This window comes from Pan troglodytes, chromosome 14 (assembly GCF_028858775.2).
Source record: "Pan troglodytes isolate AG18354 chromosome 14, NHGRI_mPanTro3-v2.0_pri, whole genome shotgun sequence".
NCBI lineage: Eukaryota > Metazoa > Chordata > Mammalia > Primates > Hominidae > Pan > Pan troglodytes.
Window position 1 is genome coordinate 53585672 of NC_072412.2, and position 18418 is coordinate 53604089.

At 39.6% G+C, this 18418-nt stretch overlaps 1 protein-coding gene across 4 annotated transcripts in view; it reads right to left on the bottom strand.

The window, feature by feature from the left end:
• Positions 1–18418, bottom strand: part of SUCLA2 (succinate-CoA ligase ADP-forming subunit beta) — a 95969-nt gene that overhangs the window by 43171 nt on the left and 34380 nt on the right. The window contains exons 1-4 of one of the 4 annotated variants that reach the window (XM_016925283.3): positions 15469–15674; positions 11114–11294; positions 3141–3240; positions 2800–2962 (exon numbers count right to left, since the gene is read on the bottom strand). In XM_016925283.3, the coding sequence (XP_016780772.1) occupies positions 2800–2962; positions 3141–3240; positions 11114–11294; positions 15469–15558 (534 nt within the window). In that variant the 5' untranslated portion in view covers positions 15559–15674. Of the gene's footprint in view, positions 1–2799; positions 2963–3140; positions 3241–11113; positions 11295–15178; positions 15336–15468; positions 15675–18418 lie in introns of those variants that run through there. The other 3 variants (XM_016925285.3, XM_016925284.4, XM_016925286.4) reach the window with 3 other exon arrangements.

Below are 18418 nucleotides of genomic sequence, written 5' to 3' on the forward strand. Positions count from 1 at the left end.
TTTGGGTATATACCCAGTAGTGCGATTGCTGGGTGAAATAGTATTTCTGCCTCTAGGTCTTTGAGGAATTGCCACACTGTCTTCCACAATGGTTGAACTAATTTACACTCCCGTCAACACTGTAAAGGCATTCCTTTTTCTGCAAAACCTCACCAGCATCTGTTGTTTTTTGACTTTTTAATGATAGCCACCTGAGTGGCATGAGATGGTATCTCATTGTGGTTTTGATTTGCTTTTCTCTGAAGATCAGTGATGAGCTTTTTAATGACATGTGTGTTGGCCATATGTATAGTTTTTTTTTTTTTTTTTTGAAACGGATTCTTACTCTGTCGCCCAGACTGGAGTGCAGTAGCACAACCTTGGCTCACTGCAACCTCCACCTCCCAGATTCAAGCCATTCTCCTGCCTCAGCCTCCCAAGTAGCTGGGATTACAGGAACTCACCACCATGCCCAACTAATTTTTTTATTTTTAGTAGAGACAGGGTTTCACCATGTTGGCTATGCTGGTCTCAAACTCCTCACCTCAGGTAATTCGTCCACCTCGGCCTCCCAAAGTGCTGGGATTACAGGCGTGAGCCACCACACCCAGCCTGTGTCTTCTTTTGAGAAGTGTCTGTTCATGTACTTTGCCCCCTTTTTAATGGGGTTGTTTGCTTTTTTTCTTGAAAATTTGTTTTAAGTTTCTCATAAACTTTGGATATTAGACCTTTGTCAGAAGGATAGATTGCAAAAATCTACTCCCATTCTGCAGGTTGTGTGTTCACTATGATGATAGTTTCCTTTGCTGTGCAGAAGCTCTTTAGCTTAATTAGATCCCATTTGTCAATTTTTGCTTTTGTTGCAATTGCTTTTGGCGTTTTCATCATGAAATCTTTGCCCGCACCTGTCCTGAATGAATGGTATTACCTAGATTTCCTTCTAGAGTTTTTATAGTTTTGAGTTTTACATTTAAGTCTTTAATCCATCTTGAGTTAACTTTTGTATATGGTGTAGGGAAAGGGTTCAGTTTCAATTTTCTGCATAGCTAGCCTGTTCTCCCAGCACCATTTATTAAATAGGAAATCCTTTCCCCATTTTAACAAAAGCAATTTCTAATGATTGGTTAATTCCCATGCATGGGACATTAACTCAATCACAAGTGCTCTTTGTAGTTTAAATAGGTGACTAATTTTTGTTGTTCAACAGAGATCTGTCCACAGGGATTCCCAAAAACATGGCTATACCCCAAAAAGTAACACCAACCAACTCTACATTGGTCTAATGTGATAATATCAAAGAATTTATAATGTCTTCGGTCAAACAGTTTTACTGGTACTACAGTATTTTTAACCTGAATTATAACCACGTATTATTATTAACAAAGTATTAAAATAAAAACATTTTATCCTCAACAAGACCTAAATAGTTGTCAGGAAATTCAAGTTCTTAAGATGAACTCAAATTTGATCCTTTTCCCAAATGCCTTAACATATCTTTAATAATACATATTCAGTATCCTACCTTTACTACAATAAAGATGAATTACTATGGATGGAACTCCTATCTCAATTCATCCAGGTATTTATACCTTGTTTCTGGCTACTATAACAAAAAGTAAAAACATAACTAACAAAATGACAGATGCTGATATATAATGTCAATGAAAAGAAAAATAAAATGTAGTGAAAATAAGTGAATGTGTAAAAATATAATTTATGTAAATTGTGGGTAATATATGAGGTTACTGTCATGGGATTTTTAAAATAACTTACAAACTAAATTCTATCACATAGAATATCACTTAAGAATAAAACAATGCTTCTTAATTTTATATTCTGAGTGGATTTTTACTACCATCTAGTGTTATATCTTTAGAAATACTTCCTTATAAAAATTAAAAGTTGCAAAAGACATATCATTCAAACATTAATAGATTTAATTGTAAATAAGAAAAATCACAATACAGAAAGTTGCTATTTTTTAAAAAGTTGTTCTACATAAGAAAATTATTTTCATGACTCTTGAAATTTTTGTTACTCTAAATTCTACACAATTAATGTTCTACATGATATCCGTACTGGGGCTTTCAAATATATACCCAGTTGCTTCAAAAAACAAGCTAGTTAACACACAGATTCAGCTTGTAAAATCTAATACACTCGAAAAACAGATAATTCTAGTATAAAATGATTATCAATGCTCTCTTCCAAGCACCAGGTCTATAAAGGTATTTTCTCTTCACCAGAAGCTTTATGTTCAACATTTTAGGTTCCATAAAGAGAGGAGAGCTGTGCTAATGTAATACTCCTTAAAACCATATTGTTTGCTACTTAATGTCATCCCTCAATTTACCAAATATTGAATCATATAGTGAAACAAACCCGAAACTATTAAAAAAAAAAAACAAACCCAAGAAGTTGAGAAAACAGAAGATGAGGCAATGGATACACATTCTTCTAGTGGGTTCAGCAACTTTCTCTTTCATTAGAATATTTTACTATGCTAGATATAATTTTCTCAATCTGGAGATGATCCAGAGATGATTTAAGCTGCTTTTAGTGAATTAACAATTTGAGAATCCCATGAAATTTATTACAGCAGAATTTTTCCTATAATTTTAAGATCATGATATTATATATCAAATTTTATGGCATTAAAGAAGCTGTTTTTTAAATGACATAAATATCATGCTCATGACATACAAACAGATTATAGTTTGTACTTTTAAAATCTTTCCCACATAAATAGAAACAATAATGGACTTTTGAAATTGAATGTCATAAATTTATCGTGTATGTATCATGTCTACAATTACTCACTTGAAATGACCTTTCCATTGTTATTGCAAAGTAGTACTCTCTCCTGGGGTATTTTCGCTCACAGACCAATACTTGATTGCATATTCTGCCCTTTTCTCCCGTTTGCTTGGTAAACAATTTTTTCCCAATCATTTGTGAAGAAACAGCTTTTGCTTCTTCTGGACTAAAATAAGAAAAAGAACTCAAATTTTTCTTTCCTCCAGTTGAGAAAAAGCAAATCCACATAATAGCCAAAATTTTATCTCATCTAATATTTAAATTTCAGTATTTTCATCAATTCAATAAGTAATCTTTAATCAGTCTTTAACAAGGATGATTTTTCCTTAAAAAATATGACTTACGAGAAAACTATCTTCACTCCTCCTTTGAGGCCACTTTCAAATGTTCCTTTTCCTCTACCACCAGCTAAAACCTGTGCCTTTATCACAACATCTTTTGAACCTAGAAGAAAAACACTTCTATTAAATATGAAGCATGGAGCAGCATGCCAGACATAGTATTTTGTTATTTAACATACATATTGACAGGTGTTATTAAATCAAGTCTAATTTATTCACAGTGTCCAAAAATGAGGCATTCTATTTATGTAGATTTTCTAGATTAGAACACTAAAATAATCACTGTCTAAAAGACCCACAATTTTCAAAATTCGTCACTTACATTAAACCATTTCTTTTTTTTTTTTTTTTTTGAAACAGAGTCTCGCTCTGTCGCCCAGGCTGGAGTGCAGTGGCGCGATCTCGGCTCACTGTAAGCTCCGCCTCCCAGGTTCACGCCATTCTCCTGCCTCAGCCTCCTGAGTAGCTGGGACTACAGGCGCCCGCCACCATGCCTGGCTAATTTTTTTGTATTTTTAGTAGAGACGGGGTTTCACCATGTTAGCCAGGATGGTCTCAATCTCCTGACCTCATGATCTGCCCGCCTTGGCCTCCCAAAGTGCTGGGATTACAGGCGTGAGCCAGTGCTGGGATTACAGGCGTGAGCCACCGCACCTGGCCACATTAAACCATTTCTTAAAGTAAACTGAAAATAATTTAACCATTCCTTGACACTTTGGAAAGTGTCATCTAGAACTTTGGAAAGTATCAAAAGTAGAAAATTGAATTTCATGTCTTCCTAACACTTTCCTCCCTCTCTATTCACATGTAAACTTGCTGTCCTGAGAACATTTGAGTTATATACGCTATAGCAGGAATATGTCATGATTTGGGGGATATTACCATTACCAGTATTGATACTGATTTATACTGTCCCACTAAGAGAAAGTTCTATTAAAATACATTATTGAGCAGTACTGCATGAGTAGTACTATCAGGAGTTATTAAGGTATCTGTATAAAAAGATTTCAGAATTCTATGCTTGCAAAGCTTATGCATATTTTTAAATAAATGGACTGAATTTTTCTTCTTTAACAGGTACACTGATTACTATTTATCCCTTTTCCTCTCCTTTCTAATTTGCTGTGGAAAACCAGCAAACTGGCTGTTTAGCCTAGATAGTACTCATCATTCATGATCAAGAGTAAATGGGCCGGGTGCGGTGGCTCACTCCTGTAATCCCAGCCCTTTGAGAGGCTGAAGCAGGCGGGTCACATGAGGCCAGGAGTTCGAGACCAGACTAGCCAACATGGTGAAATCTCATCTCTATTAAAAATACAAAAATTAGGCAGGCATGGTGGTACATGTCTGTAATCCCAGCTACTTGGGAGGTTGAGGCACAAGAATCACTTGAATCCGGGAGGCAGAGGTTGCAATGGGCCAAGATTGTGCCATTGCACTCCAGCCTGGAGGACAGAGCAAGGCTGTCTCAAAAGAGTAAATGCTCTGGGTGATGGGTCTCCTAAATGCCCTGAATTGATCATTACACACTCTATGCATGTAACAAAATATAATATGTACCACAAAAATATTATGTATCAGTTAAAAAAAAAAGAGTAATACCTCTTAGAAAGGCATTCTCTGTGTACCAGACAGGCAGAATTTCAGAGCCTCATTTTGCCTCTCATAGCATTTTGCCCATACTGGCAGGGTGGCACCAACTATGCATTATGGCAAAATAATTAACCTTTGAGATCAGGGCTAAAGGTCTCATTGTATTCATTATATCCCAAGCACAAGGAAGTCTCTGGCATATAACAACTACTCCATAAACATGGATTTGAACAGACTGAAGTAGAGTCCTCTACAACTAGGATGTCACTCCACGATGCATTTATCAAGCAGAATGAGAGGAAGCTCCCACCTAATCAGATGAACCAACCAAATCAATGAGGTAGGAAATGGAGTTTGAAACCAAACAAAAACAACCTAAAGTTTACACATTAACAATTATTTTAAAAGAACATTTAGAAAATTACTGATGTAAGCCTTCACCAGAAATACATGCTATTTAAACCAGATGATGACCCTATGCGTAGTCAGCCAAGAGAGTGTTTAAAAAACTTGTCTTTCTCAAACCCCACTTCCATTCAGCCAGGAAATCATACTGGTTCTATCTTCAAATTTATCCAGAATCTTCACCATTCCTCATCACCTGCAGTTTAGACTCTGATCCCAACCACCACTATCTCTTAACTATATGACCTTTGTCCCCCACAGAATATTCTCAAGGCAGCAGCCAAAGCAGGCACACCATTCCTCTACTTAAAACCTTGCACTGAATGCCAGTCTCACTCAGTTAAATGCCAAAGTGCTTACAATGGCCTAGAAGACCTTATAATACCCCCTATACCCTATAATACCCTCTACCCTTTTTATCTCCTAGGTCTTCCTTGTTGCTCACTCTGTTCCAACTGCACTAATCCCCTCACTATTCCTGGGCATGTTCCTGCCTTCAGGACTTGGCTCTAATGCACCCTCTGCCTAGAATACTCTTCACCAGGTGTCCATGTGGGAAAAGCCCCCGATCCTTCAAGTTTCTCTTTAAATCTCATGTTGCCCATGAAGCTTACCCTACTAACCTGCCCATCTGTGACCAATCCCCCTTACCTACTACACTTCTTTCCGCCATAGAATTCATCATCTTCGTACATATGTAATTCTCTTACATATATCATTTGTTGTTTTGCTTCCCCATCAGAAAAGAGGCCCAGGAGGGCAGAATCTTTGTTGTATTCATAGATGTTAACAAGCGTCTGGGAGAGTTCCTAGCACATAATATTTTGCTGAATGTTGAAAAAAAGGAACATTTAAAAATATGAACAGAATTCTTATAAATCTAGATTTTTCACTGCTCTTACGAAAACTCCCAATGAGAAAAACTGGGTGCACAGTACTACAACTAGAGCTGATTAGAAAAAGTATCTTGTTTAGATAAGACAAACCCTTTTCAATTACCCTGTCTCTACTATTCACAAATGTATCACAACTAATATTAGGTAACCAATAGAAACAACTTAGAAATTTCCTTAAAACCAACAATAACGTTCTTATTGAGAGTACTACAGGTAGTCTCTGAACCGTGGCAAATTAGAGAGTTTGTGCCCAAACGGAAGGGAGCAGCCACTATTTATTCCACCTGTTTCTGTTTACCTGTCCAGTCCTGATTTTCCAGCACTTTAAATATTTGTTTATATCCAAAGAAAAAATATTTGTTTATATCCAAAGAAGAGAACTACAATGCAAACAGTGCAAATGTAATGTAAAAAACGGTCATAGTTACACTGTGCTTTACTGAGCTAAATTCAATCATTCCTATTCATTAAACTGGGAACTTAACACACTGACCTATTAAGTAAGAGTAATGAAGCTCTATTTTTTCAAAAACACTTTGCAAGACAGAAGGTTCTTCTCTTCCCCGCAAAGTGTCAATTTCCTTTCTTTAGGAATATAAAGTCTTTAAGGGCAAAAGATGATTCTTCGAAAGTTCCTTCTAAAAAAAAAAAAAGCCCTTCGCAACGAAAGCAAAAAAAAATTTCATGAAATACAGTCTCATCAACTATCAAGAAAGGAAGAAAGATTAGAAGAGAAGTCTGAGGACAACTGGTCGAAACAAACATTTTATTCAATTCCATTAATTCACTCAACAGGTTCATCTACATACCAGACACTGTGCTAGCATTGTAGATACAACAGTGAGTGAGACCTCTCCTGCCCTCATAGAACCTGCAGCCTTATTACATTTGGCACTGCTCTAGTCAGACAAGATCTTTTTTGGATCCCAAGACTGTCTCTCTAAAACACAATCACTATCCCACCTACCTTTAGTCACTCACAAACATTTTAAGCATTCCTTGTATACAGGTATCTAACTAATAAATATTTAAAAGAAAGAAAGAAGGTAAAGTCCTATTATATGCCATTAGAAATCTCCCTCCAGGCTGACATTCATTAATCAGCACCCTTTACATGTATCTATTCAACCAGATAGGGATTCCACCTTAAATATACTAGAAGCCAAACTATCTTTCTATAGTCAATAGGGAAATTATAAAAATTCTGCCAAATCTGTGCCCAGGCGCAGTGGCTCACGCCTGTAGTCCCAGCACTTTGGGAAGCCAAGGGTGGGTGGATGGCTTGAGCCCCGGAGTTTGAGACCAGCCTGGGCAACATGGTGAAACCCCATCTCAAGAAAAAATACAAAAATTAGCCAGGCATGGTGGAGCACACCTAGAGTCCCAGCTACTCAGCAGGCTGATACGGGAGAAGTGGCTTGAGCCCAGGAGGTCGAAGCTGCAATGAGCCATGATCACACCACTGCACTCCAGCCTAGGTGACAGAACAAGACACTGCCTCAGAAACAAAACAACAAACATTCTGCCAAATCCTTACTAAAATCATATTTCCTTGAACTATGAACTGTTAGAGATAATTTGCTCTCAGAACTGACCCCAAATAATATCTACTACATTTATCTGTGCTAATAACCATGCCTTTGATAATCTATTCCAGAAACTTCATGATCTTCAAGCTCACCAACCTTCATTTTGGGGACTCATATAGTCTTTTAAAATATTAGAATTAGATTTCTAACCATTCCTCCATTCCTAACCTCAATTATTCACAACAGGTAAAACTTGCCTCCAGGACAATGCCTCTCAACTTTTTTCACATCATCACACAAACAGATAATGATGGACATGGTAGGAAATACTGGGTAAAGAGGCTCAGTGGCCCCAAACCCCATGCTAACTCAACTTCTCCTGCCACCACAGCACTGGGAAGAAACAATAGTTTGGCACACCTGTAAAGCATTTATGTTCTATTATATCACTTGTTGAGCAAAGCGCTCAGTTAAGAGTTTTTATGAAGGTCGGGCGTGGTGGCTCACGCCTGTAATCCCAGCACTTTGGGAGGCTGAGGCAGGTGGATCACCTGAGGTCGGGAGTTCAAGACCAGCCTAACCAACATGGAGAAACCCTGTCTCTACTAAAAATACAAAATTAGCCGGGGTGGTGGCACATGCCTGTAATCCCAGCTACTCAGGAGGCTGAGGCAGGAGAACTGCTTGAACCCAGGAGGCGGAGGTTGCGATGAGCTGAGATGGCGCCATTGCACTCCAGCCTGGGCAACAAGAGCGAAACTCCGTCTCAAAAAAAAAAAACAAAAAGTTTTTATGAAATGAAAATTAGCATTTTATGAATTTTGCAGAAAGTCAAAAAGCAAAAATCACCCTGAAGTAATGAAAAATCAGCATTGGGAATTGCTAGCTAGATGAACAAAACCAAGTGTATTTCTAAGGCCCCTCATTCTACACCTTGTGCAACTAGATCCCATAATCGTTATCTTTTGTTATCAATGACTCACTAAAAACACAAAATTGGGCTGGGCGCAGTGGCTCACGCCTGTAATCCCAGCACTTTGGGAGGCCTAGGCAGGTGGATCACAAGGTCAGGGGTTCGAGACCAGCCTGACCAACATGGTGAAACCCCGTCTCTACTAAAAATACAAAAATTAGCTGGGCATGGTGGCGGGCACCTGTAATCCCAGCTACTCAGGAGGCTGAGGCAGGAGAATTGCTTGAACCTGGGAGACGGAGGTTGCAGTGAGCCGAGATCGCGCCATTGCACTCCAGCCTGGGCGATAGAGTGAGACTCCGTCTCAAAAAAAAAAAAAAAAAAACCACAAAATTGTCCTCCGTATTTTCATAGAAGTTTCTAAATTTATCTTTTAAAAACTAGCATTTTTACTCCTCTAGATTTAAATTTCCTTGTTAATTATTAGTCTCCCTCCCACACTATAATCATCATTTGCAATATTCTTTGACAAAAAACACACTTTCTAAATGAACAAGGTATCTGTTCCAAGGGGCTCAAAATCAGAGCTGCCTACCTGCTTCTTATTACTTGTGAGTTCTGGTCCCAGAGAACTTGCCAGAAATACTCATAGTTACAGTTTATCCTGCACATATTATTTCTTTCTTCTGTACCTAAGAATCATTAAGTTTTTATAAGGCATAAGCAAAACAGATTGGCATCTGAATTAATCCTATTCATTTTATGAAAAAGTTTCCATGCAAATTATTTTTTCTGACAAAACAATGGAATTTCACTAAATGAGAAAACATACGGAAAACTAGTTAAAGAAACCAATTATAATAATCAAAAAATAGACACAGTGGCATGTGCCTGTAGTTCCAGCTACTCAGAGGCCTAAGTAGGAGGATCACTTGAGCCCAGGAGTTTCAGACTAGCCTGGGCAACACAGTGACCCTATCTCTAAAAAAAATTTTTTTTGGAATTTTAAAATCTGGAAACGAGGGGAAAACCATTTTTACCGACGTAATTATATATAAATCAGGTCCCATTAACATTAACCATGCAGAAGTTCCAATTATAGGTCACCATTAATTAACAAAAATTTCACCACAATTAGTATGAACTTATACAAAGCTTTTGCTTAATAAAAAGTTTGCTTGTAATCTGATTTAAAATAATTCTTTCTGATTAACAACAATAAAAACAACAAAACTATAAATGAAAAATCATGCTTCCAAGTCAAGGAAATCATGGCCATCTCATTCAAAAACATAGCTTATATGACAGTTTTCTGAACTTGTATATATCCTTAATTTTGAAAGAAAAATCCATTCTAGATACAAATAAGTACTACACAAGATGAATACTTTTAAAATGTCAAACACTTTGAAAATGCTCCTTATCTTTCTTAAAAAATATAAAAGCAAAGTATTCACCAAATCATATTTAAAGCCTACTAATTAAATGTACATAGAAGAGAGATTATTTATGCTCATCTACGTAAAATTGGTGGGATTTAAAATACTGCTAAAAAGAAACTGCAGTGTATAGCTAGTACATCAGCTCATTGTTTTCATGCTACATCTTTAAAAATGTAAGCTTATTTTCTGAAATCAAAAATTATTTTTTGATTAAGAGATTAATCCAAATTGACAAAAGCTATTAAGGCTTCTGTTATCAATAAAGGAATCTGCTAATAAACATGGGCAACTATTAAATTCATTTAATATTTATTCATTTAGTATTTATTGATTACCTAAGTGTCAGGCATTCTTCTAAGATTTTGGGATATATCAGTGAACAAATAAGAAAAAGAAACTCGGGCTGTACGTGGTGGCTCACACCTGTAATCCCAGCACTTTGGGAGGCCGAGGCGGGCAGATCACGAGGTCAGGAGTTCGAGACCAGCCTGGCCAACATAGTGAAAACCCGTCTCTACTAAAAATACAAAAAAATTAGCCGGACATGGTGGTGGTGCTTGTAATACCAGGTACTCGGGAAGCTGAGGCAGGAGAATCCCTTGAACCCGGGAAGCGGAGGTTGCAGTGAGCCAGGATTGCACCATTGCACTCCAACCTGGGCAATAAGAATGAAACTCCGTCTCAAAAAAAGAAAAGAAAAGAAAAAGAAACTCTGCTCTCAAGGAGTTTACATTCTAGCACTCTACTTTTTGTTCCCCTTTGGTTCCATATTTTTCATGACAAAAAAATGGAGGGGGAAGCACAGACCTCTCCTTATAAGCACATAAACAGCTAAGATTTTCCTTCACCATTTCCCTGAAGAATCATCACAACTGCCATCCTTTAAGCTCCAGAGTAGTTAGAGTAGTAGTAGTAGAATTCCCTTCCCCATAATTTTATTCCAACTAAAAACAGGACTTCAGCTTCCTAATGCCAATGTAAGTGACTCCCATGTCACTGGCATTATGGGTGCTCATAATAATAATAATAATAATAATTTTAGAATTTCAATAATAATAAAGTTCTACCTTCTATTTTAAGCAAAGAAAATGTATTTTTTTTTTTAAAAAGCTAAAAGTTGTTATCAAACCAAAAATAAACTTCAAATCTTCTCAGAGCTCTCATGTCAAGGTGGCAAAAGCTTTTCTTAATTTAGTACCTAATTTTTTGGCAATTGCATAAGCTTCATCTGGTGACTTTGCCACATATCCTTTGGGAACGGAGACACCAGCTTCTTGCAATAATTCCATACTCATGTATTCATGTAGTGACAGATTCCTTTGCTGTTGCTGCTGTACTTGGAGTCCATGGTTATTAAACAATCCAGAACTTCCCAGAACCTAGAAAGATTGGGGACATATTTATATATGACAGTGATTTGGCAGTCACTCTTGTTAACTACTTGGTTCTTCATAACTATAACAAAACTGTTATATTACATTAGCAAAGTACAATATTCAGAGTACCTGAATTACAGCATAAAACTAAAAGCTAGCCTATCAGCTAAATATCACTGTTACCACTGTCATTTTAATTATTTCCTCATCATCTCTATTCCTTATTTTAGATTTCAGCTTTACTATCATATCTCCAATGATCTACAGGGCAGTTCTACCTCAATGCCAAATTCAGCGGATCTAAAACCAATCTCACCTTTTCCACCAAACCAAAAATCCTTCCCAATTTTCTTCTCTCTACCATTCCTCCACACCTAACAAGTCACCTGGCACTAGATATGTAATAATAAAATGATTTGATACCATTACTCTTTCATACACTCGATACTCAAAACCATGGCTTCATCTGTAGTGGATGCTGCAGTATGCTGCCCAGATCTCCCTGGCACTCCCCATTCAGGACCAAGGCATTCATAGCCCCCGCTGCTGCTGCTGGGAGTGCTGGTTGCTGACAGCTCTCAGCCAAGTCCTCTTACTGGAGCCTAATTGCCCAAAGTCACACCTCCTTCCCACTGTCAGCCTGCACCCAATGACTGGTCAATGGAATCACACATTTAAATGTTATCCACGCATTTCCATAATCTCAATACAGAATGCAGTATACTGAAACATGGTTCATATGAAACACACAGTGTCCTAAGAATTAAATTTAAAGAGGTCATATAAACAATCTGTTTCTTAAAGTAGGTTCATGAGCTTTTGCCTCAAAATTAACTGGGTGCTTGTAATCTGCAGACTCCTGAGACCCATTCTCAACTGCAAAATTAGAATCTCTGGACTGGGCCCAAGGAAATCTGCATTCACAACAAGTCACTCAGTTGATTCTTAAGAACGCTACAGTTATGAGAACTACTAGTCTTACAAATCAATCATATATAATAGCAACTTATTTCTGATCCATTAGCAAGCTAAAATCCTTGGTAACATTTGACCTAGGTAGCTCAATTCCTTGATTTAGTGTGACTTCAATATTAAAAGCCAGCAACCAAGCTGGGCACAGTGGCTTACACCTATAATCCCAGCTACTCCTGAGACTGAGGTAGGAGGATCGCTTCAGCTCAGGAGTTTGAGACTGCAGTGAGCCGTGATTTCACCACTGTCCTCCAGCTTGGTCAACAGAGCAAGACCCTGTCTAAAAAAACAAATAAATAAGTTAAAAAAAAAAAAAGAAAGAAAGAAAGAAAAGAAAAAAAACCAGCAACCTCTCAAACTACTGTTTAGTATACCTCCACCTTCTGACTCAGAAATCCCATTCCTGGGTATGTATCAATAGAAATTAGTCCTTACATCTATCAAAAGGCACACATAAAAATGTCTAGAGTGTCCAGAGCAGGCTTATTTATAACAGACAGAAAACAGAAATTAGCTGATTGCCCATCAACAGGAGAATGGATAAACTGTGGTATATGTATATAATAGTATACTACAGAGAAATAAAAAGAAAAAAAGTACTATGGCTCACACATCGATGGATTAATCTCACAAACATAATGTAGAGAGAAAGAAGCCAGCAACAAGAATATATACTTACATGATTTATTTTTATAGCATTCAAAACCAGTCAAAATTAGCCTATGGTGACAGAAGTCATAATTGGTTGCTACCTTCTGTCAGAGAGTATTGATAAGAGAGAGGACATGAGAGCCTTCTGAGGGCTGGAAACATTGTATATCTTGATGCAGACGATGGTTACACAGGTGAATACATACACAAAAATTAATCTAGCTATCCACTTAAGCTGTACATCTTACTGTACATAAATTATACCTCAAAATAATAATAAAAATAAGTGGGTAGGGGAGTAACTAGCATAAGCCTGGCAAAAAGTCATACCCTCAAATATTTTTTGTGATGACTATGAACTAGACAGTGGGCTAGGGACACTAAAAGAATAAAGACACTTGGGTCCCGGCCACAGAGTTCACAGGCATGTAAATAAACAACTGCAATACATATAAGAGCACTAGGTCACTAGCACATAAGTCACTAGGTGGCACCTAATTGGTTAGTTGGATCAGAGAAAATGTCATAAGGTCTCATCCCAGTTTAAATTTTTAAAAAATCTAATGTCTACAAAGAACACTTTGGGGACAACTAGAAAAACCTGAATCTAAACTATATATATTCATGTTACAGCAATGTTGAATTCCTAAGTATGATCACTGCGGTTATTTGGAAGAATGTCCTTATTCTTAAAGACATATGCTGAAATATCTATTTTCAACTAAGGTACACTAGGCTAAAGATACCAAGAAATTGGAGGAGGGTCAGAGAACTTAAAAAAATGTTTAAAACAGGCCGGGCGCGGTGGCTCAAGCTTGTAATCCCAGCACTTTAGAAGGCCGAGGCGGGCGGATCACGAGGTCAGGAGATCGAGACCGTCCTGGCTAACACGGTGAAACCCCGTCTTTACTAAAAATACAAAAAATCAGCCGGACGTGGTGGCAGGCGCCTGTAGTCCCAGCTACTAGGGAGGCTGAGGCAGGAGAATGGCATGAACCCGGGCGGCGGAGCTTGCAGTGAGCCAAGATCGCGCCACTGCACTCCAGCCTGGGCGACAGAGCAAGACTCCGTCTCAAGGAAAAAAAAAAAAAAATGTGGAAAACAAATTGCTAAATTAAATGTGTGACCTTGAAAGAGTTTCTTAAGACTCCATACTTCTATGTCCTCATCTACAAAAGCAAAGGGTTGGACTAAGGTCCTTCCAAACTCTAGAGCTGCATTTCTTAATACCAGGGTAGAAGAGAGCAACTGTTATAAAGAAAATAATATTGGAAATTTCCATATGGAGAAATGAAGGCTTTTAAATGAACTTCCAAAAAGATAAAGATTTTGACTAGAATGAAAACGTATTTGTCACTAAATTCCCCATTTTCTAAAAACTCAATAGCACTCTTGTAAGATTCATAAGAAGGAAGTTCAAGGTCAAAAAGTCACTTCTATCGGGAAGCAAACTCACAGAACTCACTACCCCTAGGCTGAAAGTACGAACAACTTCAATAAAAATGAAAAAAAAAAAAAAAAAAAAAGGTAGGGGCGGGAGGGCCCTAAATCAATTCATACTATGACATGTATGAAGAGTTACTTCAGAAAAAAAACCCAAAACTCTGGAATTGACTTAGGACACCAATAATGCCCTTCCAGAGTTTTTTGTTGTCAAAGTTGGAAGGAAGATGTTTGTTTTCGAAGTTGTGGAGCCGACTCAAGTACACGGCTTTAGAACCAGACAGCTCTGGGATTAAATCTCAGCTTTGATCTTACCTCCTATATGACCTAGTCCAAATTACTTGTTCTCTTAACCATAATATGTTCAACAATAATGCAGGTATTGAATGACTTCCTCACAGTTGCTGAAAAACCTGAGAAACTACACGTAAAGCGCTTAGCACATTACCTGGCACACATCAAATATTCAAAACAAGGCCAGTAACTATTATGCTATAGCCTATCCAGAAATAAGGCTATACAAAAGATTATTTTCTTACCTCTCCAACTGGTTAGGTAGAAAACATAATCTTATTACTGCTATTAACAAGTAGAACAGTATACAACTACTTGGAGGAGAGGGGAAACTTCCCTACCTTGCCCCACAAAAGGCAAGTCAGTAAGCACCGCTGGTCCTCTGACATTCCCACCTATGACAGCTCCCAAGAAACACAAAAGTACTTTTGAAGGGCATTCCCCCCTGCCCAAAGAGGGGCGGCGCAAGTCTCAGCCCACCGTGCCAGACGCCGGAATGGCAGCAGAAAATGTCCTGACCCCCTCACCTCCACTCAGAGCCCACCTGCTCCCGCCCATCTCTCAGAAACTGCAGGAGCAGCCACGGCCGGGCCGCCGGGGATCCTCGCGGACTAAGGGCTGGGTCAGAGCCGCGCAAACATGGGCTCGCTCGTAGTCCTGGCGAGCAGCACTCCCGGGCAAGTCGCCCGAGGGCCTTGCAGGGCACCCAGAAAATGTCACTGCCGGGGAAGTGACCCCGAGCCGGGCCATTGGACCCCTCACACCTCACCCTTTCTCCTGCCGACCCTCGAGATGACAGCGGACTGGAAGGCATTACCTGAGCAGCGGCCCGCTGGGCCGTCCGAGGCCGGTGGTTCCGAAGGGTGGCCACGGCCACTAGCCTGCCGTAGAACATGGAGGCCGCCATTTCTGAATCGGACCCCGTCCCCTCGGCGCCGCGCGCAGGCGCACAGGCCACAGGCGGCCCAAGGCGCAGCCTCTCTGCAGCGCTCACCTACGCCCCGCCGCCTCGCGCCACCCGTTGGGGGCGGGGCCTCGGGTTAACACTACAGCCGCTAGACCAGCTCCCTGGCGGGCGCGGAGCAAGCTTTGACCTTTGGAACTGGGCACCGCAGCCCCAATATCTGCCCTGCGGTCAGAGCAACCTGAACACTTCCTAGTGAATTGCAATGTAAAGGTGACCAGCGCCGCCACTTGTGTGATCTTAACTTCTCTCAGCCTCAGTTGCCTCATCTGTAAAATGTGTTTCATTCAAGAAATGATTACCCAGTGTCTACTTCGTGCTAAACAGCCTTGAGCCCTTGGCCTACAGCAATGAATAAAACCACTTGTGATGCTCAAAGAGAAGATGGTCGGTGTCACGCGCTTGTGATGCTCAAAGAGAAGATGGTCGGTGTCATGCGCTTCTGACGCTCAAAGAGGAGATCGGTGTCACGCGCATCCGTGTGAAGACACCACCAAACAGGGTGTGAGCAATAAGGCTGTTTATTTTAACTGGGTGCAGGCGGGCTGAGTCCGAAAAGAGAGTCAGCAAAGGGAGATAGGGGTGGGGCTGTTTTATAGGATTTGGATGGGTAGTGGAAAATTACAAAGGGGGTTTTTCTCTTACGGGCAGGGGCGGGGGTCACAAGGTGCTCAGTTGGGGAGGTTCTGAGCCAGGAGAAGGAATTTCACAAGGTTAATCACTCAGTTAAGGTGGGGCAGGAACAAATCACAATGGTGGAATGTCATCAGTTAAGGCAGGAACCAGCCAATTTCCCTTCTTTTGTGATTCTTCACTTGCTTCAGGCCATCTGGATGTACACGTGCAGGCTTGGGCTCAGAGGCCTGACAGTCGGCCACTAGTTACCAAAGCTGGTGGCAGGCTGGAATCTCCAGGGAAGCTATTGATTGATTGATTGACTGATTGACAGGTTCTTGGTCTGTCACCCAGGCTGGAGTGCAGTGACGCGATCACAGCTCACTGCAGCCTCAACCTCCCATGCTCAAGGGATCCTCCCACCTCAGCCTCTGGAGTAGTTTGGGACCACAGATGTGTGTCACCAGGCTTGGTTGATTTTTTTATTTTATTTTTTTAGGGACAGAATCTCTCTATGTTGCCCAGGCTGGTCTCCAACTCGTGGGTTCAAGCGATCCTCCTGCCTCAGCCTCCCAAAGTGCTGGGATGACAGGTGTGGGCAACCACACCCAGCCAAGGATCTGGTTTTTGAAAAGATAAATAAATTTAACAAACCTCAGCAAGACTGCAAAGAAAAAAGAAAAAGAGAAGACACAAATTACCAATGTGAGGAACATACCAGGGAATATAATTACAGAACCTTCGGACACCAAAAAGGAATGCCATAAATAACACCACACAACATAAATTTGACAACTTTGACAAGATGAACGAATTCTTCAGAAGGCACAAATTACTACAAATAACCTAATATGAAAAGGATAATTTAAATAGTCCTCTAACTAGAGAAAATTGTAATTGTAATTTTTAAACTAAAAAAAAAAAAAAACCTGAGATCTCCAGGCCCAAAAGCTTTCACTGATGAATTCTATAAAATGTTTACACAAGAATTAACACCAATTCCATACAGCCTCTTCCAGAAGATAGAAGAGGAAGGAACAGTTGCCAATGTACTGTATGAAGTTAGAATCACCCCACTACCAAAGCCAGCAAAAGACCGTACAAAAAGAAAAAAATACCAACACTTCTCATGAATATTGATGGAAAAATCCATAGCAAAATATTAGCAAATATAATTCAGAAATATATAAAAAGAATTGTACAATATGACCAAGTAGGATATATTCCAGAGATGTAACTTTGTTTTAATATTTGAAAATATGTGTAATGCACTATATTTAGAAAAATCACATGATAATTTCGATCAAAACAAAAAAAGTAGTTGGGCACAATGGTTCATGCCTGTAATCCAAACACTTTGGGAGGCCGAGGTGGGAGGATTGCTTGAACCCAGGAGTTTGAGACCAAACTGGTTGGGCCACATAGCAAGACTTCATTTCTATAAATAATTTTAAAATTAGCCAGTCATGGTGGTGTACACCTGTGGTCCCAGCTACTCCAGAGACTGAGATGGGGGGGGAATCACTTGAGCCCAGGAGGTCAAGGCTGCAGTGAACCGTGATCGTGCCCCTGCACTCCAGCCTGAGTGACATAATGAGACCCCCATTACAAAAAAAAAAAAAAAACAGGCCAGGCATGGTAGCTCACGCCTGTAATCCCAGCACTTTGCGAGGCCGAGGCAGGCGGATCATCTGAGGTCAGAAGTTTGAGACTAGCCTGACCAACACAGAGAAACCCCGTCTCTACTAAAAATACACAATTAGCTGGGCATGGTGGCATGTGCCTGTAATTCCAGCTATTCAGGAGGCTGAGGCAGGAGAATCACTTGAACCAGGGAGGCAGAGGTTGCAGTGAGCCGAGATCGTGCCATTGCACTCCAGCCTGGGCAACAGGAGTGAAACTCCATCTCAAAAAAAAAAACAAAAAAAAAAAAAACAGAAAAAGCATCTTACAAATTCCAACATTCATTCATGATTAAAAACTCAGATAAACAGGAATAGAGGGGAACTTCCTCATCTTGATAAACCAGATTACAAAAAACTTACGGCTAATATACTTAATGGTGAGAGAAGACTGAATGCTCTTCTCATAAAATTGGGAGCAAGGCAAGGGTGTTCGCTCTCACCACTTTTATTCAATATAGTGCTAGAAGTTCTTGTCAGTGCAATAGACAAGAAAAGCAATTACA